General features: G+C 36.8%; 3 protein-coding genes across 3 annotated transcripts; 1 reads left to right on the forward strand and 2 right to left on the reverse strand.

Moving 5' to 3' along the window:
* Positions 1296–2750, reverse strand: LOC104743463. The gene is made up of 2 exons (XM_010464543.1): positions 2085–2750; positions 1296–2018 (listed from the first exon to the last, which is right to left on the reverse strand). The coding sequence occupies exons 1-2, from the start codon at positions 2748–2750 to the stop codon at positions 1296–1298; spliced, it is 1389 nt and encodes a 462-aa protein (XP_010462845.1).
* On the reverse strand, positions 4403–7227 carry LOC104740944 (UDP-glycosyltransferase 85A1). The gene is made up of 2 exons (XM_010461692.2): positions 6551–7227; positions 4403–5471 (listed from the first exon to the last, which is right to left on the reverse strand). Exons 1-2 carry the CDS (start codon positions 7140–7142, stop codon positions 4522–4524), a joined length of 1542 nt encoding a protein of 513 aa, XP_010459994.1. The 5' UTR covers positions 7143–7227; the 3' UTR covers positions 4403–4521.
* LOC104740946 (phospho-2-dehydro-3-deoxyheptonate aldolase 1, chloroplastic) lies at positions 11818–14730 on the forward strand. Its single transcript, XM_010461693.2, has 5 exons — positions 11818–12481; positions 12564–12841; positions 13308–13584; positions 13667–13912; positions 14304–14730. The coding sequence occupies exons 1-5, from the start codon at positions 11975–11977 to the stop codon at positions 14559–14561; spliced, it is 1566 nt and encodes a 521-aa protein (XP_010459995.1). The 5' UTR covers positions 11818–11974; the 3' UTR covers positions 14562–14730.

A 23923-nucleotide genomic window follows, 5' to 3' on the forward strand; every position in this document is an offset into this window, starting at 1 on the left:
TGAGGAAGATGATGATGATGGTTAATGCACAATAGTATCATGTAATGATGCATCAATGTCTTCAGTTATGATAGAAGCAGGTAAGGGAAGGACACAATTATCAAAGATATCTGTAGCAGGAATAGCAGTTTTAAAAGGAAAAATGCTTTCATGAAAGATGACATTCCTAGAGACAGAATTCACATTTGTGTCTAAATGAAGAACTTTGTAACCTTTGTAACCAGAAGCATATCCTAAAAACACACATTTATCAGCCCTAGGACTAAATTTATTTCTATCTTTCAACAATGTGGACACAAAACAGAGACAACCGAAAGAACAGAGAAAGGAATATTCAGGTTTCTTGTTTAAAAGCAGCTCATAAGGTGTTTTGTTTTCGAGAACAGTAGAAGGTATCCTATTAATCAGAAAAACTGTAGTGTAAACACATGAACTCCAATAGAGCAAAGGGACATTAGATTGAAATAACAATGATCTAGCTACATTTAGTAAATGTTGATGCTTTCTCTCAACAACAGAGTTCTGTTGAGGAGTGTAGGCACAAGAAAACTGATGAACCATACCATATGTGTTTACTAAATCCGTAAAAGCCAACTCTTGAGCATTATCAGTTCGAATAGCTTTAATTTTGGACTTATATTGCATTTGAACATACGTAATAAAATTGGGAAATTTTTTTGTAACATCACTTTTATTCCTTAGCATATAGATCCAAGTTACACGAGTGCAATCATCAACTATTGTAAGGAAATAACGATAACCTTCTATAGACTCTGTACAAAAAGGACCCCAAACATCTAGATGAACAAGATCAAATGGAGAGGAAGACTTGTGGTTGTGGGACTCAAAAGGAAGCCGTTTCTGTTTAGCTAAAGGACAGACAGGACAAACAGCCTCATTAACAAAACTAGACTTAGACAGTTGTAAAGTACCAGATAAGCTTTTTAACTTGTCAGAAGATAGGTGCCCAAGGCGATGATGCCAGAGAGTGCCATCGACTTGCAAGGATCCAGTAAAGTGAGCAGTGGTTGAAGATGTATCATGCTGAGAAATGTAAAGATTATGGAGGAGAACACCTCTACCAATCGTCAATTCCTGAATAAACTCTTGTATATAACATGAATAAAAAAAAATGAGCAGACATATTATTTCGTTGCAAAAGACTACTGACAGAAATAAGATTGAATTTAAAAGAGGGAACATGGAGAACATCATGCAGTATGAGAGATGATGATAAATGCACAGTGATAATGAGCAATAGCCACCCTGGTGTCATCAGGTAAAGAGACAGTCACTCATGAAACATCCAGAACCTCATTGAACATGGCAAGATCAGAACAAACATGACTAGTAGCTCCAGTGTCTATTATCCAACTACCATGAGGAAGTTTAGTAGAAAGAGAAGATAAACATTGATGTTGAAAAGTGAGAGAATTATGTTCAAAGCGAAGAGAAGTAGAAGAAAAAATATCAGGAAAAACAAGTGTACCCGAAGACGATTTTGGTGCCATAATACCATGTGCAGTAATAGACGCAGCAAATGAGGAAGGGGCCAGAGTCTCTGAAGCCTTAGTACGAACAGAGAGTTGTTGAATCAAGGATTGAGCCTGTTCCGGAGTGATCTGACTGACATCAAGATTAACAATACTCGAGACAGGTGGAGGCAAATATGGCATACTCTCCATAGGAGACGAAGATCCAACAGTAACATTGGCAATAGCATGAGATTGTTGTTTAGGAGGAAACTGTCCTCTTGGTTGAAATGACTGAGTAGGAAATCCTTGTGGTCGCTGTGACGACTGATAAGTACTCTTATAGCCAGGAATATAGCCTGGAGGATAACCATGAAGTTTAAAACACTTCTGGACAACATGACCTGTCATGCCACAATGAGTACATAATGGTCTCGAAGACCTTGGTCGAAAATTATTCTGAACCGCAGCATAAGCACCATTGTCATACTGACCACCATAGGGGTTATAAGAGACTTCCTCTGTAGAGGTACCAGCATGAGAAGCCTGAAAAATAGCACCATCATTCTTAGAAACAGGCTTAATAGTACTTGTGCGCTCATCCTATGTCACCATGTGAAACACTTCTTCAAGAGATGGAATCGGTTTCATCATTAGGATATGACGACGAGAAGGAGCATAAGACTCATTCAGACCCATCAAAAACTTCGTAACACGGCTTCTCTGCTGTAACTTCTCCCATAACTCAGATGCATTACATTCGTATCTCCCACAAGTACAGACAGGAAGCTCAATATAGTTGCAATACTCCTCCCAGAGAGTAACAAGCTCAGTGTAGTAAGCACTGATATCCATGGACCCCTGTTGAATGATACTCAACCGTTGCTCAATCTCAAAGATGCGAGGAGCATCGTCTTGCTTAAAGCGTGAAATAATGTTCTTCCATACACCTTCTGCAGTGGGAATGAACAAGATACTATGACCAATCTTCTTGGATACAGAGTTCATCAACCAAGTTGACACCATGTCGTTACAACGCGACCAAGAACCGAAATCACGGTGACCTTCAGGAGGTTTTGGGATTGTGCTATCAATAAAACCCAATTTGTTACGCACATTAAGTGCCATACGCACATATCTACGCCATGAATGAAACTCAGAACCAGTACTCAATCTATCATATACTAAAACCATACTCGCATGATCCGAGCTATGAAGGAAATAGGGATTATCGTACTGATCAGTAGAAGAACGCGAAGTAGTATCGTTCGCAGCCATCAAAACAAGAACCCAAGAGCAAATGACCAAAAACAAAGATTCCAAGCAAGTACTTCGAATTACTCAATTGCAAAGCCAAAGCACAAGCAGAAACCAAATCGCGGAAGCTAGAATCTCAAGAACAGTAACGAATACAGCATAAGCGAAAGCAGAAACAAGCTGGGTGATCGATGTACTCATCTTGTTTACCGGATTCGAACTAAGATTTGAGCTGGATTCAAGCTGAATTGAGTGAATCGGATCGAAGAATCGTTGATGATGAACGATTTGATGAAGATCGAAAAGAAAAAAATCGAAGATCGGATGATAATCTCCAAAGATTTTGATTTTTCTTAAGTTTGTTAGAAGAATGTTCTTGAGAAAAGAATGAGAAAAGAATGAGAAAAGAGAACTCTAATACTATATTAACTTTGGAAGAATACTTTCTCATTAATGAATTAGAATGTACATTAGTCTCTTATATACAATACTAGATGAGCTAAGTAAAAGGAAGTTTAGCACATTTATAAACTATATGTATATTTTAATATAATTTATAAAAATTTTAAAAATTTCAATAAAATCATCAAAGTAGAAAGAGTTTAGATTTTCTATACTTTAATTGTACAATTATATTTTCAGTTTTTTTAATAAAGCTGGCCACTAATAAAAGTCCATGTACTATAAACAGTAGAAGGAATAATTTTTAAACAAGAACTTTTAGAACCATTTATTTTTTCTTTCCTACCTTTTTAATATATTTTTTTTATTTGTAAATACCGTAGTTAAGAAACTAGCGTTTGGGCATGCTCTTATATTTATGATTCGTCACCTTATACAGAATCGACAAGTTCCTAATCCCATGGTTATTAAAATAAAAGAATCTTAAAGAAAATAATAAATATATCGACTGCTGCAAAGTAGATATCTACGGTTTACTTTATAAACAAAATCTATTTCCACAATAAGAACATCAATTTTGGTGGGATCATACATATTAACCCATGAAGCTTTTGTTTTTATGCTAAACAAGCTTTTGAATTTAACACTAAAAATAACTCGTACACAAACTTTCGAATTCAAGACACGACCCTCGTTTAATAGAAAAGAATTTGTTTTTTCTGTTTTTTTTTTTTTTTTGTTTAAGGGTTTTCGTAATTATGGAACAAATTTATCAGCAAAATTATATATATGCTTTGTAACCGAACGTTAGGTTTTCAATTATGAGTTCATATATTTGTGATGACAAGGCATGTGATAAGGCAAGCCATACCAATGTTCGTTATTTATCAATCCAATGTACTAGCATACGATATACTCCACCGTTTCAATTTTTTTTTTTCTTAACATCTATTAATATGAATCAGAGTATACATGATCATCAATGAAATTAAAAATTCAATCAATGATTTGTGTAACAAAATAATATAAAATAAATTATATGTGTTACAAAATACTTTATTATTTTTGTCATTTTCGTCGATATGGTATGATTTTCTTATTTAGAAATTATCTTCTTTTGACTGATGAAATACCGGTAACACATTCGAAAATTATAAGCACCGATCCATCTGTTACTCCACCGTTTCAATTTATGTGATGAATCAACTAAAACATATAATTAAATATATAAAATATAAGAAAAAAGAAAAAAAAACTAGTTTGACAAAAAATACGAAAAAAACTATTAGATAAAGTGAAACATAAAGAAGAAATTCTATAACATCTTATAAAATGAAACACATGACAGAAACAAGAAAAAACTCTTACTTGGGTGATCATTACAAACAGTTCAATCCTGTGATTTTTGACCCAAAAGAAACTTGCTAACAACCGTCTCAAAGTTCACAATTGAGGAGCCAAGTTTATGTTCCGTCGCTTCCTCTGCCAAGCGCTGCCACTCTACCGCCTTCTCTCTCATCTTCTTTCCCTTATCTCCATCCATGACTTCTCTAACCACCGCCTCAACCTCATCTCTCTTCACATCTCCACCTGTCTCGATCCCAACCCCCCACTCGTCACAACAAAACTTACAATTTATTTGCTGGTCTGCGAAAAATGGCCAACACACCATAGGAACTCCACATGAAAGACTTTCCAATATCGAGTTCCATCCGCAATGCGTCAAGAACCCTCCAACCGCTGGATGGGAAAGAACTTTCTCCTGAGGACACCAACCCGCTAACAATCTCCGGTCTGCGGTCTCAGTTAAAAACTCCGGTGGAACCATCGCCTCCTCTCCGGCTACTAAATCCGGCCGGATCACCCATAAAAACTCTTTCCCACTTCCTGCCAAACCCCAAGCAAACTCCACAAGCTGCTCCGCACTCAAAACCGTTATGCTCCCAAAGTTAATATAAATGACACTGTTTTGAGGCTTTGTATCAAGCCATTCCAAACACTCCATCTCCTCTTTCCATAAACTCGAATTCATCATTCCAGCCTCACTACCTTCTTCAATCTCCCGGTTTGCTAATAAGTGAAGCGGTCCAACTGCATAAACCGGAGGTAAAAGGGATTGCATAGCCTGGATAACGCCATGCTCAAGGTCATCAAATGTGTTCAGAATGATAGCAGAAGCACGTTTGGATCGCTCGGTCTCGCGGCAGGCGAATTTGAGCATAAAATCATCAGGATCTGTGGTACGTACGAAGCTAGGAATATCCTTTAGTTTTAGATTCGTCATAGTCGGTATAAAATCTATAACCATGTCTAAGTGCTCCTTCGTTAAGTAACTCTCATCTGCCAAATCAATCACCATTATTTGTTAACAAAGATTAGTTTTCCCGATACTAATTAAGAAAAATAAAAGAACCATATTACACAAAATTTCATGTACGTCTATATGAATATGACCACAGCACTCATAGTGTACATTCAGATCCAGAAAGAGTTATCAGTTATAAATATGACCGATCCGAAAGACAGAGTGGCATGGTCCCTGGACAATAATATTATTGGCCTAACAATACTTGCGGTGATTTTAAGGGCCAGAAGGAGTTATTTATTTTCTTTTTTTCAGTTTCATGTTTGGATCTATATAACTCAAATTTATCTATTTATTTTGTCGACGAGTTTGCTCTCTTTACTCAAATATATTAGTTATATCTTTGTTGCGTGGTCAAATTTCCATGTTTATGCACCTTTGTTTTTATAGATCATCAAAAAAATTGGAGCCTCCAAACAAACGAAAAAATCTTTACACAAATAAACAACAACCTCTTTAAAGAGGTTGTTAGTACTATTTAAAAATATTACTTTATAATATGTTGAGGCTTTCCACAATTATTAACGAATACTTTTAGGTTTCAATATCAAAAGTCTTATGATTTAAGTTTAAAATTTGTCTACTGTAAACTAATAATCATAGAAATTATGGAAAACCACGTGTTAGAAGTATATCATACAATAAATTTTCAAACAAATCAACGGTGATATATTATTCTCTTATTAAAAAATCGTATAGAAACAAATTACAAGAGAACTGCAAACTCATGAATTGAAAACATTTCATTGCGTTATGTATATATTAATACTATTTGGAAAAGCTCAAAATTCTAAGCTACAGCTGTATAAAACTTGGTATATCGTATATATTATAACATGACCATCTTGACCAGTCTCGTTCGTACGCATGAATCAATTCGGTTCTTATAGTCTATTGCACTTTGGTAAATGTGATAGCAAAAATGGATATTATACATAAGAAAAAAAAATCGATCTCGTAGATTAAAAAGTCACCGTGCTCGTAGTCTCTTAACGTTTTTTACGTTAAATTTAATCTTATAAACTAAATCAATAATCAATGTAAGAACACATACCTTTTAGCGGAGTTATACCCTTCTCGATGAAGAGATAAAAGTGTAGATAAGTCAAGAACGCACAACCACTGGTTGTCCAAAAAAGAACCTCCGGGACTCCAAGCTCCTCCGCAGCATCAAGCGTAAAGCTCATAACACCGTCGGATACAATACAGCTCACGGGGGGAACATCATCTCTAGCATTGATCCGTTGGAGAAGCTCCTGGAACGGAACGAGACAGTTCTTCATGGTGGACTCGCAAAGGGCTGTTATGTCCTGCGTGGTGTCCATGTCGGTCTCTGGTAGACCGTCAGGAATGGACTCAAACCGAAACGAATGAAGTCCGTCTAGGGCAATAGACCCATGAGAACGGAGGAAACGGTTGTGGTTGTAGACGGTGTTGACGAAGGTGACGTGGAAGCCTCTGGCGTGGAGGAGTTTAGCCACTTTCATCATAGGGTTGATGTGGCCTTGAGCCGGATAGGGAACGCAAACTACGTGTGGTTTTTGTGCGTTAAGAGCGACATGAGACCCCATTTTTTTTCTCACTTCCGGGAAGACAATTGTGAGTCTCTTCTTTTTTGTAATAAACAAATGTGAGTTTTGCCCCATTTTATAGGGAACATATGAAGAAAAGAGAGGGTATAATTTCTTGCCCACAAATTACGTCACGTATGAATGAATAGTATCCAAACCTGCCATGAGCCCCTTTCGAGGCTGGTATAAGTATTTGTCGATTTATGTGTATTCGTAATAATCGTATTAAAGACAATGTTCATCTACAAGCTGAGCGTAAGCCAACCTGCTTCGAATGGACCTGAACCTAATCGTATAGGGATTAGTGCAACAAAATAGGTTTCCGTGGCACCAGATGAGGTTCCAAGTTTGCCTTCCAAGGCACATGTGCCTCTCTTTTTGGCTTGCGAGGTTGTGCCGAATCATTAATTTGAATTTACTATACTCTCTGCTTAATTTACAGTTTTCAACGTTTCGCCTTAACTGAATTTACTACTCTCTCCGTATTATATTGGTCCATAATTCATAAGGAGGTAATTATGTCAAATAAAGCAATAAGTTCACGATTGACGAGAGAGTGGACCGCTTGCCTTCATTTTCAATTAGATTTCACCTCTCACGGAAACCTTGGTTTTTTCTCCGAAATTTTAATAATTTTGGAACCATTTAAGGTTTTGGAATTATATTTTCTACCCAAAAAAAAAGGTTTTGGAATTATTTTTGCAAAATTATGTGTTGTTCTCCAAATACTATTTGTCCTTTACTTTTGACAAATTATGTTCTCCAATATTATGTTTGATTTTTTTTTGTGTGTCGCCAATTCAACAAAAACAATAATCCTTTTAAATCACTTTCCCCTCACCTCAAAATGTTTGTCTTTACTTCCAGCTTCTTACAACTATTAGGATTATATATCGAGTTATGCAAAAAAAGTCTTTACAATCATCAATTTTTCAACTTAATTTATTTATTATTATTTTTTATCATTAAATCAACAAGTTTTAATCCATAGCTAATCCTTAATAGGCGGAGTAACGCGATTTAATGAAGTCAAACTTTGATGAAATCGGTCACATAGGTGGTACTGTAACCACTTAACTAAAAACATTTTTTTTTTAATTTTTTTTTCAAAAATATAAAATAATCCCGGTAAAATTAAAATAATATATTTAATCTATCGTTATCACATTTATGAAGTGATGATAAATAGTATATCAAAATGAAGCATTTATAATGAAAATTTTATACATTAAAAGTTTCAAAAATCTAATATAAGTGATTATAAAACGGTGAAAAAGTATGTACAAGGATTATATTACTTATTATTCTAAAGTGTTCATAAGATTAATATGTATTTTCTGTATATAAAGGGTAAAAGTGCAAATTAGTAAGTATGAGAATTTTTTGCAGAAAATATTTAATCATCTTTCCATTTACAAAAAAAAAAATTCATAACAAAATAAAACTGTAAAAGATAAAATCTCAAGCCTAAATACGTTGTGTGACAAATAAGTAAATAGAGATGTAAGTTTCTTGACAAACTCAATTTGGATACAAATTGTAGCCAAGTTGATGCATGACTTTGACTTCAACATTTGGATACAATTTCTAACCAAGTTCGAATAGCTCTTGGTTGGTATCAAATTTTTTCTTATATATACATATTTTATTTTTACAAATTAAATATTCTCATTTTTTTCTATTTATTTTAAGATCCATTTCAATAATAATTTTTATTTTTTCATCATCATCATTAATAATGTATATATACATACTTTACATATTTTATTTTTACAAATGAAATATTCTCATTTTTTTTCTCTTTCTTTTAAGATCCACTTCAATAATAATTTTTATTTTTTCATCATCATCATTAATAATGATGTAAAAGAGTTTATGAAATTCATTAATAAGAGAGTAACATTCAAAACAATGCATTAATTAGTGTTTAATGGATTTTTGACTGGTCATATACCTACTCAATATAAAAAACATTCAAAACAATTAAAAATCAAACACCAAAAACAAAAGGAAAACAGAATTTTCGAACAAAATCACATATTTTATTAACATACATTTTTAAAAATTTAATTTGTCATTAATAAACTTCATTTTTGTTATTAAATTGTTATGAATTATATTCTGACATAATTTATATTTATTATTGATACAACTACAACTTTAAAAATTAATGGTAAACAATCAGATTTTAAAATTAAAAGTTTTAACAGTCAAAACATCTACAACCAAATTCTCTACAGCTAAAATTTTAAAGTCAAAGTCTCTACGACCAAAAATAACAGTCGTTACCAATCAGGGCCTAGTTGACAAAAAAAAAACAAAAATCTTTGTCCTTCTTGTCCCATTTTTTTTGTCCAATGCTACGGTTTGGTGTTTGTCCACAAAAGCTTTGGTCCCAAATTTGCTTTACATTTGTGATCGAGTCATATCGATTCCTCCATCCATACCCTTTTAGACTCAAAGGGAACAATCAAAACAAAACTTAAATAAATATTTGCAGATGTAAGGATTTTCAAAGTTTGACTATTTTTTTTTAATATTTTTTATGTTTGGACTAACGTTTTTTCGATAAAATAACTCATATAGTGTTTAATGAAAAATATAAATTTCAAAGAATTTAATGCGGAACTGCTTTTAAACCGGCCTATTTTTAGATCGTTGGTTCGCGGTTAGTACGATTTAAAAAACACCATTACAGTTAAACCGCTCTATCACTTCACTGCAGAGTAGACGCATAGATATTTTTGTGATTTTATAACAAAGTATGAAAGTAGACGGCTTAACTGCGCTGCATCGTGGGTGTTTTTTGAATGTGCCGCACGCAATCATAAGAGGAAGCGTCAGAAGGGTTGTCAACTGAACTAGGAAGTATGACTACTAGGCCCAACGGAGTTTCTTAGCCCATTTCAATATTCCTTAAACGCTGAAAATGAGTTTTCATGTCTCGCGTGGAGTTATTCTGCGAGCGAAATTAAGTTTGTGTTTTTTTATCTCTTAGAAAAAAAGGTACTTGTGACAAAAGTTGGTTGTTAGTGGGAGATTCTGTCTTTGGATAGGTGCTCTTTAACATATCGCTAGATTGTTTGTCTCTGCTTTTTTCCATACTAAATAAACAACGCAAGATAAACGTACGTGAACGACAATGCATGCATAAAAACAAGAAGAAATCAATCTGACTAACATATTTGAAATTCAAAAGGAGGGTTATAATAAGAGTAGAAACAAACAAGCTTTCTTGAATGTTTGGTCCTACATATATATTACTAAATTGTACATTTGACAATTTTACAGCGAAGTACAATTTATAAAATGTATGATCACTTTTATAAAGGTCGAAAGGATAGAAAGAAAAAATGACTAATGACTCGTATATATTTCTAATCAGCACATGACCACCAAAGTCAACAAACCTAACAATTTGTCTCTCTCTCTCTCTCTCTCTTTCCTCTTTCCACGAACATATCGAAGAACAAGACTCCGTGTCCATCATCACCTCAAGGCTCCACCTTGCAATCTATACTTGGAATACAAAAGAATATGCTCTTCATTTCATTCCATTGTTTAGTCTGCGTAAACACATGATTCTGTTCTCACCCCAAAAAACCAACAAACACGTCCTAATTCTATACCTTATAACAAATATCAAGAATAGGTCCCTTTACTGTGGTCCTTGATCTTATACGAGAAGGCATGAACATATGTTTTTTATATACAGACAATTTTCAGTTATATTTTACAAATATGAAGCTAATCATTAGTAAAACATATGAATGCATTAGAGCACGATTTGGGTGCTATTGAAACAACTTATAAAATCAATACTAATAAAACTAACCAAAAAAAGTTTGGTAAAACATAATATGTCCTAATCAAGAAGACTTGAAACGATAAACAAATACAAATAACAATAAATAAGATTATGTCAAAAGTGGGAGTTGGCGAAGTAGAATGGTGGGCTTCCGCCATTTACGACGGGTGTTAGGTGAGATGAGCTACACTCAGCCCTCATTGAATCTCTCTATCTATTTTTAACCTCTCTTCCTTCAGTATATGTATTATATTTTTTTACTGCTTCAAATATGAACAAATATACGCACATGTTTTTTTTTTTAAATAACAAAACATTCGACCAACTTTTATAACAAAACTAAATCTTGACCAATGACCATGACCATCATACTAATAAGTACAAGACGACGACCAACACCTTGTTTATATTCATAAAAAAATTAAAAACTCTACTCGGTTAAAGAAAATATGTTTGAAATTTATTAGATCAATACAACAAAGATATACGATAACGATCGAAACAATTGTTTTTTTTCAATTTTTTTTTTATGTATTTAATCCGCTTTGAGGATTTGATCAACAATTATATTTGGATATTTCAAGTTTAGTATAATTGCTTTTCAACAAAGAAAAGTATATTTTTCTTTTTACTTCTTTTTTGTATCCAGTGTTTAATAGAGTCCTTTAAATAAACCTACGACGGTTTTTTATTAAAGAAATGATTAAAAATTTCTCACCGAACATTAGCGGCAAAACACATGCCAATTCAAAAGGAAAGCTAAACCAAATACGTTTCCGGTTACGGACACGTTAGCCGGTTATTGTCCACGCGAAATTGACCTATTTACCCTTCTAACAATCCCAAAATACGAATTACCAAAACTACCCTCACAAGTAACATACCTACCACAACTACACATTAGGCTTCTTCTCTCTTTCACCAAACACCACCACCATCTCCAAGTTTCCTTGGTCTATAAAACCCTTAAATTCTCATCTTAACCCTTCTCAGGTTTCGTGTCACATCTCTCACACACACACCACATTTGTCGAAATCTCAACACCAAACCCAATTAAAAAAAAAAAAAACTTTGTTTTATTTATCAAAGTATACGAAAATGGCGCTTATGAACGGAAGCATGAATCTAACGTCGGTCAAACCATCGACGATCAACCACCGTTCCTCCGCCGTCCCAAGACCCACATCCTTCCGGATCTCCGCCGTACAAACCGACCCAAAAACGTCATCAGCTTCATCGGCGGCGACTCCGACTCCGGCAGCGTTGATGAAGACCGTTGGTGTTAATGTGGGTAAAGGTAAATGGGCACCAGAGAGCTGGAGGACGAAGACGGCTTTACAACAACCGGAGTATCCAGATTTGGCTGAGCTCGAAGCCGTGCTTCAGACTATCGAAGCTTTTCCTCCGATCGTGTTCGCCGGAGAAGCTAGATTGCTCGAGGAGCGTTTAGGACAAGCTGCGATGGGTGAAGCGTTTCTGTTACAAGGAGGAGATTGTGCTGAGAGTTTCAAAGAGTTCAATGCCAATAACATTCGTGACACTTTCAGGATCCTTCTTCAGATGGGTGCTGTCTTGATGTTTGGAGGCCAAGTCCCTGTCGTTAAGGTTTATATAAAGATTGAAACTTTATGATTTGATTAAGATAAAGTTTGGATCTTTTTTATTGAGATTTGAGTAATTTTGTTAGGTTGGGAGAATGGCGGGTCAATTTGCGAAGCCGAGATCGGATTCGTTTGAGGTGAAAGATGGAGTGAAGTTGCCGAGTTACAGAGGAGATAACATTAATGGAGATGCGTTTGATCCGAAATCGAGGATCCCTGATCCACAGAGGATGATTAGAGCTTATTGTCAATCTGCTGCTACTTTGAATCTTTTGAGAGCTTTTGCTACCGGTGGTTACGCTGCTATGCAGAGAGTTACTCAATGGAATCTTGATTTCACTGAACGTAGTGAGCAAGGAGACAGGTAACAAAAAACATTAAAAGCTTTAAGGAACTGCCATAAAGTTAGATGCTTGAGATTGTTTCTGTCTAGTGGGATGCAAAGTAGTCATGAGTAAGATACTATTGTTTGGTTGTTTGGTTGTTATGAGTAAATAATCAGTCAGGCCTAGATCCTTATTATTGCTTCTGTTGGTTTATATACATAGTACTGACTACATCCTTATTATTGCTTCTGTTGGTTTATATTTGATTCAGTGCTCCCTTTTTGAATACCTAACTTTCTTTTAGCTATTTGGTATGCAACTAGTTAGGTCTACTTTATGGAGTTGGATGCAAAAAAAAAAGTTTTAAGAAGTTTTTCCCTTTTAAGTAGCTGAGAAGCCTAATCATTGTTTCAGCCTTATTGAGTAAATGTAGGGATATTTCGCTATTTTTTGTCTACATTTGGGGCATGTTTGATGATATCATCTGTTATTTTGGGTTGGTAGGTACCGTGAACTAGCTAACCGTGTTGATGAAGCGCTCGGTTTCATGCACGCTGCTGGACTAACGCTCGATCATCCCATAATGCAAACAACTGACTTCTGGACTTCCCATGAGTGTTTGCTCTTGCCTTATGAACAATCACTAACAAGGCTTGACTCGACCTCTGGTCTCTACTATGATTGTTCTGCTCATATGATTTGGGTTGGTGAGCGAACCAGACAGCTTGACGGTGCCCACGTTGAGTTCTTAAGAGGTGTTGCTAATCCTCTTGGAATCAAGGTTTGTTTTAAACTCTTCTTCTCTCATCAGGTTTTAGTTTTACCTTAGTGAGACTAATTGAGATCGTTGTGATGGTGTGTAGGTGAGTGACAAGATGGATCCTAAGGAGCTAGTGAAGCTTATTGAGATCTTGAATGCTGACAATAAGCCTGGAAGGATTACTATAATCACAAGAATGGGAGCAGAGAATATGAGAGTGAAGCTTCCTCATTTAATCAGAGCTGTGCGACGCGCTGGACAGATTGTGACTTGGGTCAGTGATCCAATGCACGGAAACACCATTAAGGCTCCGTGTGGGCTCAAGACTCGTCCTTTTGACGCCATCTTGGTACGTTTTATAAAACACTCCCTATTGGTTACAACTTGTTATACTGTTTAGGTTCTTTTCATCATTGCAAGTGGTAGAAATAGAAATAATTTTGTTTTTTTTTCCAAAGTATTTTAGTATATGATGATTATGGTAGTAGGTGAGATAGCGAAAGGTGACAAAAAATCAGAGTTTGGTTGGGCCAAAGTTGACACAGCTGCTTTTTTCAAGTTAGGTGGTGGTCCTAAGAAGTTAAAAAAAATGAAACTACTAAACTAAGCAATTATATTTGAGTTATATAACAGAAATTTATAAAATAGCTCTAATTGTTTGATTTCGATAATTTGTTTCTGTAATTAGTAAAATACTACCAAAGCAAATGAGTTATTCTTGTACATTTGATAATATATAGGCTGAAGTGAGGGCGTTCTTCGACGTGCACGAGCAAGAAGGGAGCCACCCGGGAGGAGTTCACTTAGAGATGACTGGTCAGAACGTGACCGAGTGCATCGGTGGTTCACGTACAGTCACCTTCGACGACTTGGGCTCACGTTACCACACTCACTGTGACCCCCGTCTTAATGCTTCACAGTCTCTCGAGCTCTCCTTCATCATCGCCGAACGTCTTAGAAAGAGACGCATCAAGTCTCAACAGGCTTTTTCCGTCTAATCAAATAAACTTGTGCTTATTATTAATAATATCTATCTATCTACATATAAATGTATGTGTGTGTGTGAGAACTCAATACAACGCTTAAGGTTTTGTTTTTAATGTTTTTAGTGAGTATTACTTCCATTTTGGATTTAATAAAATCATAAACGGTTGGATTTTTTACTAATGTTGTGAACAGTTATGTGTATATTGAACTAAATGTTTGGGTTTTCATCCTAACCACTTAAACCATAGAAAATAAAACTGAAACAAGTTTTGTGTTTGAAATTTACCAAGTAGAGAGATGCACGACAAAGTCAAGATATGATCTGGAACAATCAGGGATTCATTTGGAGACAAAGTGGAGGCCAAGTCTCTTAAAGTCCAACCATAGAAATTTTTTTATTTGGAACCCTCCCGAATGCTGGGGCCTAGAATATGGTAGCTTGTAAGAATATTCAAAGCACGACATACTATGTAAGAATTAAGAAGCAAAGATTACAAAGAAGTTGTCATAAAAAACAAATATCAAAAGAAAAACCACCAGACACGAAAGCAGCAGAAGTTAATAAAAACGAAAAACACCAACGATGAAAGGAAAAAGAAACACTAGTTAATGTTTGGAAGCAGCCCCGTCGTGGGCGAAGGCAGAAAGGTTGGAGACAACATGAAGGTCGAGAAAGTTATATTGGTCGGTGAATAGGGCCAATCTAGGGGAATGCTCTCCGTTTGAAGATCGTTCAAAGGATCGTTGAGCCAGTCTAGATTTATTAACGGTGAAGTCGCTGGAACCAATGGTTGAACGTTCTCCAGTTGTTGATCGTTCGTAGAATTGGGCAAGTCTAGACTCCCGAACAATGAAGTTGCCGAAACTGGTGGTGGAACGTTCTGAAGCAGTAGATCACTGGAAAAATTGGGCCACTCTTGACTCCATAACGGGGAAGTCACCGGAGCTGGTTCTCGTATATCACTGAGAGGATTGGGAAGGTCTACACTCCGCAACGGTAAAGTCTCTGAAACTGGTTGAATTGGAGGCGACAAGGCCGAAGAGAGTAGAGTACCGTTCGGAGCACTTGGCATGTCTAATGATCCGGACGGTGCACTCGTTGGAACCGGTGGTAATGGACTGTTCTCCCATCGATTGAAAAAAGACCTATACCATTCTAAAGATCCGACCCGTGCACTCGTCGGAATTGGTGGTGGTGGAATGTTCTATGATCCTTGATCGTTCCGAGAATCTGGCAAAACAGGAACTGGTGGTGGTGGTGGTGGTGGTGGAATGCTCTCACGTTGTTGGTACACATCACCATTTGCGACCAAAGAAGCCAACGGAGACCACAATCCAGAGAACTGTTCCTGGTTCGTATCGTCTTCCATCAGATTTTTCTCAAAGTTCTTCAAGGTAGCAGCCATCGTAGTTTCCCTCGCTTCTTTCTCTCGAGGAACAAGCGGTGGCTGAAACAATGGTTTGGACAGTAGAGACGGGCGAGACGTTCGAGACCAGGGTGGAGCGTTGAGTGATGCAACAGTTGAGGTGGTCACGTCAGTGGTCCTACTCGGACCCGCAAGGAATGGATTATGTATAGTAGTCGTATGAATGATACTTGGGCGGAGATTGTCTCTGAGGACAGCCGGTGAGGCGAAGAACCGTCTGCATAAAATAGTTTTTTTCGATTTTGATGATCTGCGCCCCAACATTCTGAGGTACCCGTCTTGTAAAATTATAATACTCACGGCGGCGGATACGTCTCTGATTTGAACTCTCAGGGGTAGGTTTCCGTTTTGAACGTTCACAGGTAGGTTTTGGATTTGAAGGTTCAGGGGTAAGTTTGCGTTTTGAACGTTCACGGGAAGGTTTCCGTCTTGAACGCTCAGGGGAAACAATGTTAGCTTGGTTCTGGTCAAGATCCATTGGAAAACTTGGAAGTAAATTGGTTATTATGGCTTCTTTTTATTACTTTCTCTTATTTTTCCTAATTTGCTTATGTCTCCGCTCACAAATTTAATAGGTATATATAATATATGTTCTTCATATCTATCTAGGTATTCATTAATTAGATTTCCATAAAAAAATATGGTTTGTAAAAATGTAATAAGTGGTCTAGATAGCTAGTCAATGATCATTTGTACTTTATACATTTTAGGTAATCTTTTAAATTTGATAATTTTTATTTCATAAATTTTGGGTAATCTTTTAAATTTGATAATTTTTATTTCATATATTTTAGGTAATCTTTTAAATTTGAATTAAGAGTCGGATCCGCGCAAAATTACGCGCGAATACTTGAATTATTTGTATATAATTGTATTATTTTTAAGAAATATAAATTGTATATTCATAAATTACAATGTTTATTTATTTCACATAAAGTTAAAATTTTCAATTATTAAATGAGCTTTTAAATTTTCATTGTTTGGCATACCATTAAAGAAAAAAATTAAAGTTACTTGTTTACCATAAACTACAATGTTGAATAGAATTTTTTGGAAATGTGTTAATATGTATATACATATTAACAATTCTCTCCCACCTCTCTCCTCTCCAAAAACACAAAGCAGCAGCCGCCTTCATTTTTGGCCAACGTCCGGTGGTTTTATAGCCTCGGCGTTGTGCCTCTTTTGTTTTTAATTGCTTTTCTTCTCGCCTATGTCTTTGTTTGGCCTTTGATTGTCTTCTTTTGCTGGGTCGGTTGAGTTTCTCCTCTCCTTTGAAGATCCAGATCTGCTCCGTTTTGATGCTCGGTGGTGTTTAATCGAGGGGTTTCTTATTACAGGAAGGTGGGCTTGATTCCCTGTCTAGTTATTGATCTCAATCTCACCAAGTTAAGCGTGTTTGGTGTATCTCCTATTTGCTTGTTGGTGGCTTTAGTTGTTGTTTGGTAGATTAGTTTAGTGGTTCCTTTGTTCAGAGGTCTTTCTAGGGTTTGGATGGTGTGGCCATGGTTTCCTTTAAGGTTCTTTGTGGTATGTTAGGCTTTAACTGATGGATGTGGCTCGGGTTTTTGGTTTTAATATTGGATCTTTATTCTACCTCTGCTTTGAGTCCTTTTGCTGGTTTGTGGTTGTGAGTTTCTCTAGGTTCGTTCTAGGTGTGAGTCATTTGGATGGTATTTTGTTGCCGAGTCACCTACTAGCCTCTCTTTGAGTTTCCTTGTGAAGTTTTCGAGTTAGGTTTTAGTCGAAGCAGTGGAATCGTTCTCTAATTCTTCTCTTGCGAGGACGTCACCAGTTTTATGTTTGTAGGTGGCTGAAACTGGGTTGACGAGTGTCCGCGTGTAAGAACAGTTGATCTTGCGTGGCTTGTCTCCAGTCGTTTTCAAGGTTTTCTTTGTCCCTAGGGTTTCTTGCTCTCATCGTCTGGCTGGTGAGGTGCTTGGGTAGTTGTATTTGTGTCTTTGGTCGCGATGGTATCTTGCTTTCCTCTCTGTCAGTTTTGCTTCTGGTTTGGCGTCGATGTGAGGTTTATCCAGCCTAATTGGTGCTTCCGACTCATAATGTTCTCTAGCGAAGCCAAGCGTGAGTCTCTCGTGCCTTTGTACAATTATAGTGTTTAGGGTTCATTTTCTCCAAAACATTTGTAACTCTTTAGATTTTTGCTTAAGAGTTTGTTTTTAATCAGCTTCCCTTTTTTGGGCTAATGACTCTGGGGACATTCAGTTGTCCGCCAGCTCTTGTAATTTCAACTTGTATCCTTCCTTGGTTCATTAATAAAATACAGATGATAAAAAAAATAAAAAAAAAATAAAAATAAAAAAAAAGACAAAACAAGCATCGACTGTTTTTAGAACAATAACTGATCACTTAATATTCCAGTGACAGTTACAACTTATTGCCATTTATTGCGGCAACTGTTTTTAACTGTTCCGGTGACAGTTTTTAATTCCATAATAGTATATTTTTTCAGTCGCTGGCGCTGGTTGGCGATCATCAAAAGAACAGAGCCGTTTGTTTATAAACAGTACATATAAACAAGGTATTATGAGATTTCTGTAAACGAGTAACTATTAAAATAATCTCAAAAATGTAAGGAAATGTCATTAACGGTTTATTTCTGCAATTGTTCTCAACATAATTCGATTTCAGCATGTCACGTTATTTCGCATAATAAAAATTGAAGTATATATCGGTTCTTATTTGTCCAAGGATGTCAAACAAAATAATTCCAAAATGTATGCAAATTGACTATAGTGGTCGCTACCAGAGTGTAAAAATTTTGACGTCTATGGAAAAGGAAAAAACAAAGGAAAATATTTTATGGGAACTTTATAAATCAAAATTTTATTTTCATGGAAGACACCTTGTAGATAAATATTTTCCTAGCATAAAAAAGAACCCATAATATAATGCCTACAATTGGAATTTGGTCAACGTTTGTTATTGTTTTTGTTCAGAATGAATTTTTAGGATCCGAAAGACGAATATCACTGTTGAAAAATTGACATGCATGTACCACTAGGCACTAGTCCACCACACAGTTCACACGCACTTGAACAATGTTCGCATACAAAGATTTACCCATCACACGGTAACCTCTCACCCATACCTATCATACGAGATGTATATGGTTCATCACTATTACAATACATACAGATTCCTTTTTTGCAACAAAATATGAGCCCCTTATTTCTTGTATCTCTCTTGCTTGTTTTAAAAATCTCATTTTTGCGCTGTTTAATTTCATTGATGCCCAAAAAGATTACCCTTTAACCCCAAAATTTTAGTCACAAACTTTTTTTAATGTCACAACTGAAATTATATTAGTAGAGAAGATATGGGTTACAATATGACTTGAGGAAAGTCATGTCCTGTACAAAGACCAAAAAGACTAATAGTTAGTCACTAACCCATCTGAGACACTACCCGGATCACCAGGGGTCTTTACAAAAAAAATGGCTCCATCAAGGAGTACTACTCGCAAAAGGATAGTTCACAAAGAGGATCCAACTCTCTCATCATTGAAAAGACCTGTTAACCAAAAAAGAAAACCTACCGTCACATACGAGTGACGCCTACTATCTTCGGACACACTACGCGCAATGGGAAAAGCTCCTCTATTAGAAATCCCTGATTCACAAACAAGTTTCCATTCATCGATTCCACACAATACCGATAAGATCTTAGCAGAATGAAAACCAAAAGATGGCCACGCCTTTGGCCTATTAACCGCATCCACCCAGACAGTATCCTCCAATGCAAAGATAATCTTGCCCAATTTGTGGCTGATCATACTCTCGATGGCCCAAACCACACAAATTAGATTCGCCTCTTGTTTAGACTTTATATTGGAGAAAGCTCTTCTATTGTGCCTCACAACAACACCAATAGCATCTCTTACCACCCAAGAAACCCCAACAAATTCCTTCTTTTTTGACCAAAAGGAACCAATGTTACACTTCAACCAATTTTGCGGAGGAGGATTCCACTGATTCTGAACCATCGATTGATCTTCGTGTCTCTGAAAACCAGTCAAGTTGGATTGTATAGTTTGGTGTGGTTGTTCAACCATTTGAGCTGAGAACCACAACTCGACATCCTCTTTAATCTTCACGGCTGTCTCCATTGGCGAAAAGGATTTTCCATCAAAGACCCAACTGTTCCTGTTTTTCCATATTCTCCACAGTATCCATGGAAAACTTTTCCTGATCTCAAAGGGCCAAAGCTGGTTGTCTTTGTTGCATAGCAAATGATGCATATGTGCATAGACCGATTCCTCTTCTGGAGCTGGCGACGGGTAGTTGGAGATAGCCCAAATCTGTCTAGACAAAGGACAAGAGAACAAAACATGGTAAATAGACTCACCAGCCATTCCACAAACTTGGCATCTTCCATCTACTCTGACACCCCTTCGGGATAAAAAATCTCCAACCGGTCACACCAAACACTCAAAGAGGCTCCATTTCCCACTCTTTTAACAGCCCCCTTACCGATTAGATCTCTCCCATGCCTTATACTTCTCCATCCAAAGGACAGTCTGGTACCAACTCCTGCTTCCATAAACTGTCCGAAGGGAAAATATCTACTTTTTATGAGTCTTGAAAAGAGACAGTCGGGTTCTTGGATAATTCTCCATGATTGCTTAGCTAAAAGCGCTTGATTGAATAAACCAATGTCCTTGAACCCCATGCCACCTTGATGTTTTGACAGACATAGACTTTCCCAGCTTTTCCAATGAATCTTCTTTGCATGTTCAGATAAATTCCACCAGAAATCTGCTAAAGTACTTGTCAAGTTTGCACAAGATTTCTTTGGTAATTTAAAACAGGACATAGCAGAGACTGGCATTGCCATTGCCACGGTCTTCAACATAATCTTTTTTCCTCCCTGAGAAAGAGATCTGGAGTACCATCCTGATAACTTATTATGCACTCTATCTTTAAGATAGCTTAACATCTGAACTTTGGAGCCACTGAAACATTCTGGTAAGCCTAAATATGTCCCCACTCCTTCTTGATTCACAATACCAAGGCAACCCTGAATCTCCAATTTGATTACTTCCAGAACTCTCTTCCCAAAGATGATGGAGGACTTATTCACATTTATGACGTGACCAGATGCCGAACCATACTTCGCTAGAATGTTATGCAACACAACAGCCTCTTCACGGTTTGCTTTACATAGGAATAGGCTATCATCAGCAAAGAGAAGATGATGAATAACCGGTCCATCTTGAGAGAATTGGAACCCTGAAATTTTCTGGTGTTGTTGAGCTCGATTTAACAAGTGTGTCAGCCCCTCCGTACATAGCACAAAAAGAAAAGGAGAAAGTGGGTCTCCTTGTCTTAAACCTCTCTCTGGAATGATCATTCCATAAGCCTTGCCATTAATAAGAGTAGAGAAAGTGACAGTGGAGACACACTTCATTATCCAAGATATCCATGTTTCGTGGAATCCCAACACTGAGAGCAAAAACCGTAGATAACTCCACTCCACTCTGTCGTATGCCTTTGATATATCCGACTTCACTGCCATACACTTAGAACTGAAAGGCTCCTTGGTGTTCAAAGAATGAATCAATTCATGCGCAATCATGATATTGTCTGTTATCAATCGATCAGTGACGAAAGCAGGTTGTGTTTCAGAAACAATCTGAGGCAGCAGAGGTTTCAATCTGTCAACTAAAACTTTGGATATTACCTAATACATGACTGAGCAAAGGCTTATGGGTCTGAGATCCAACATTAAATGAGGGTGGAGAATCTTAGGGATTAGAAACAAATGTGTATAATTCCATTCTTGCGGCATAACTTCATTAGAGAAAAATTTCTGAACCCCTGCTATCAACTGATCTCCTACAATGCTCCAATACTGCTGGAAAAACATGCTGACATACCCTCTGCTCCCGGTGCACTTGTTGGATCAATTGAAAAGACAGCATCTTTGATCTCTGAAGGAGTCACCACTCTTATTAGTCTCTTGTTCATTTGCCTTGAGACTCTTGTTTGAAATCCTTGAAACATATCTCCAAAGGGAGTCGGATTGGAGGACTTAAAGAGGTCTTGAAAATTAGCAGCAGCTACCTCCCCTTTTGCTCCTTCTGAAAAACTGATCATTGCCATTAATGTCCACCAACTTCTCATTTATATTCCTTGATCTAGACTCCTTCACCGAAGCATGGAAAATTTTTGAGTTTCGATCCCCCCATTTCTTCCATTTTTTCTGACATTTCTGTTTCCAAAAGGTTTCTTCTTCTTTGTAAGCCTGAGCCAATTCTTTTTTCAGGGAAACCACTCGATAAAAGGTAGGAGAGAGCATTGATTGTTGTAAGTCCAGATCTATCTCAATCTTCCAAATTTTATCTTTAGAGTTTACCGCATTGACTCTCTTCCATGAACTTAGAGCCCTTCTGCACCCTCGTACTCTTGAAGCAAAGGGGACGCTCAAATCAGCAGCAATAGGACCCCAAGCTTGAGAAATGGTCTCTTCCACTCTAGGTTTATTCAAAAACCTTCTATCAAATCTGAAATTGCCCACATAGGAGTCTTGGGATTCAATTAACTTAATCAGAACAGGTCTATGATCGGATCGTCTCATCTCCAAGAAATGTTGATTTGAGGCAGGATAAGAATTAAACCGCGCTTGATTTCCGAATGCTCTATCCAGTCTACTCTGGATCCACAAGTCATATCTTCTCCCTGCCCAAGTGAATCTATTTCCATTACTAGACAGCTCATCCATTCCACAAGCTCTCAACATGTCATTGAATGGTCTGAAAACAGATTCACATCTTCTTGGCCCTCCTATCTTCTCACTATTATTGCAGAGATCATTGAAATCACCTAGCATAATCCAATATTCTTTTCTAGCATCACCAAATCTACTGATCCGTTCCCACACCAACTGTCTTTTCTTAAAATCCGGATCACCATAGATGCATGAGACAAAAAAGGTAGCAGCTCCAGACTAAACTTGCATATCTATCAATTTCTTATCCGCATAATGGAAATCCACCTTTAAATTATTCTTCCAAAAAATAGCTAAGCCTCCACCCTTCCCTACCGGTTGGATAGTAAAAACATGATCATAACATAAAACTTCTTGTAAGTCTACTAATATATCTCTAATGTGCATCGTCTCCATCAAGAACAACATCTCAGGGAAGAAAGTTTTACTAACCTCCTTGAGACGAGGAAAAGCCAGGTCTTGAGACCGTCCCAAGCCCTAACAATTCCAGCTCAAAATACTCATTGATCATGGGGCAATCCCTCACCTGGGATCGCCTTTCTAGGGTTAAGCTTGATGAATTTTGCAGTGCTTGAGCCCTCCTCTATTGCTTTCCTCTTATCTATGACACCTTTTTGTAGCCCCAAACTAAAAACCTGATCATTCTCCAGGATATTTGGTAGTTTCGGTTTTGGCTTCCTAGCAGACTTCTGAGGTCTACGTCTAGCTTTGACCTTTTTTGGAATAGTGCCGGAAGGACCAGTCTCAAAAGATCCAGTTCTATGAACCGTTGCACCTTCCTGAAAAGGTTGGGACAAAGCTAGGAACTGTCCTGAATTCTCCGGAGTAGAACCTTCAGATCGTTTAACCCTCACATCCGCGATAGACCAATTCTCCGAAGTCACAAACTTACTCATACTTTTTGAATTGTTGTTTACTAATTTCTGCCACTCAGGCATTCCTATGTGAAATGAGTTCTAATTAGATTAGAACTTCAAAACCAACTAGACTTTTAACCAGTTTGTAACAGTGATGATAACTAGACAATACGTATATAGTTTTGAGTACATTTCCAACAAGGTATTTTCTGCATTTTTTTTTTATATTTATATCGACTGTTCATGCTTTTATGATAATATCAATTTCCGAATCCGATGGTACACATGTTGTGGGTCTAGATCACTAAATGCATATGATCATAACTCCAAATCTTAGAAGTA

Source organism: Camelina sativa, chromosome 14, assembly GCF_000633955.1.
Source record: "Camelina sativa cultivar DH55 chromosome 14, Cs, whole genome shotgun sequence".
In the NCBI taxonomy this organism is placed as follows: Eukaryota; Viridiplantae; Streptophyta; class Magnoliopsida; order Brassicales; family Brassicaceae; genus Camelina; species Camelina sativa.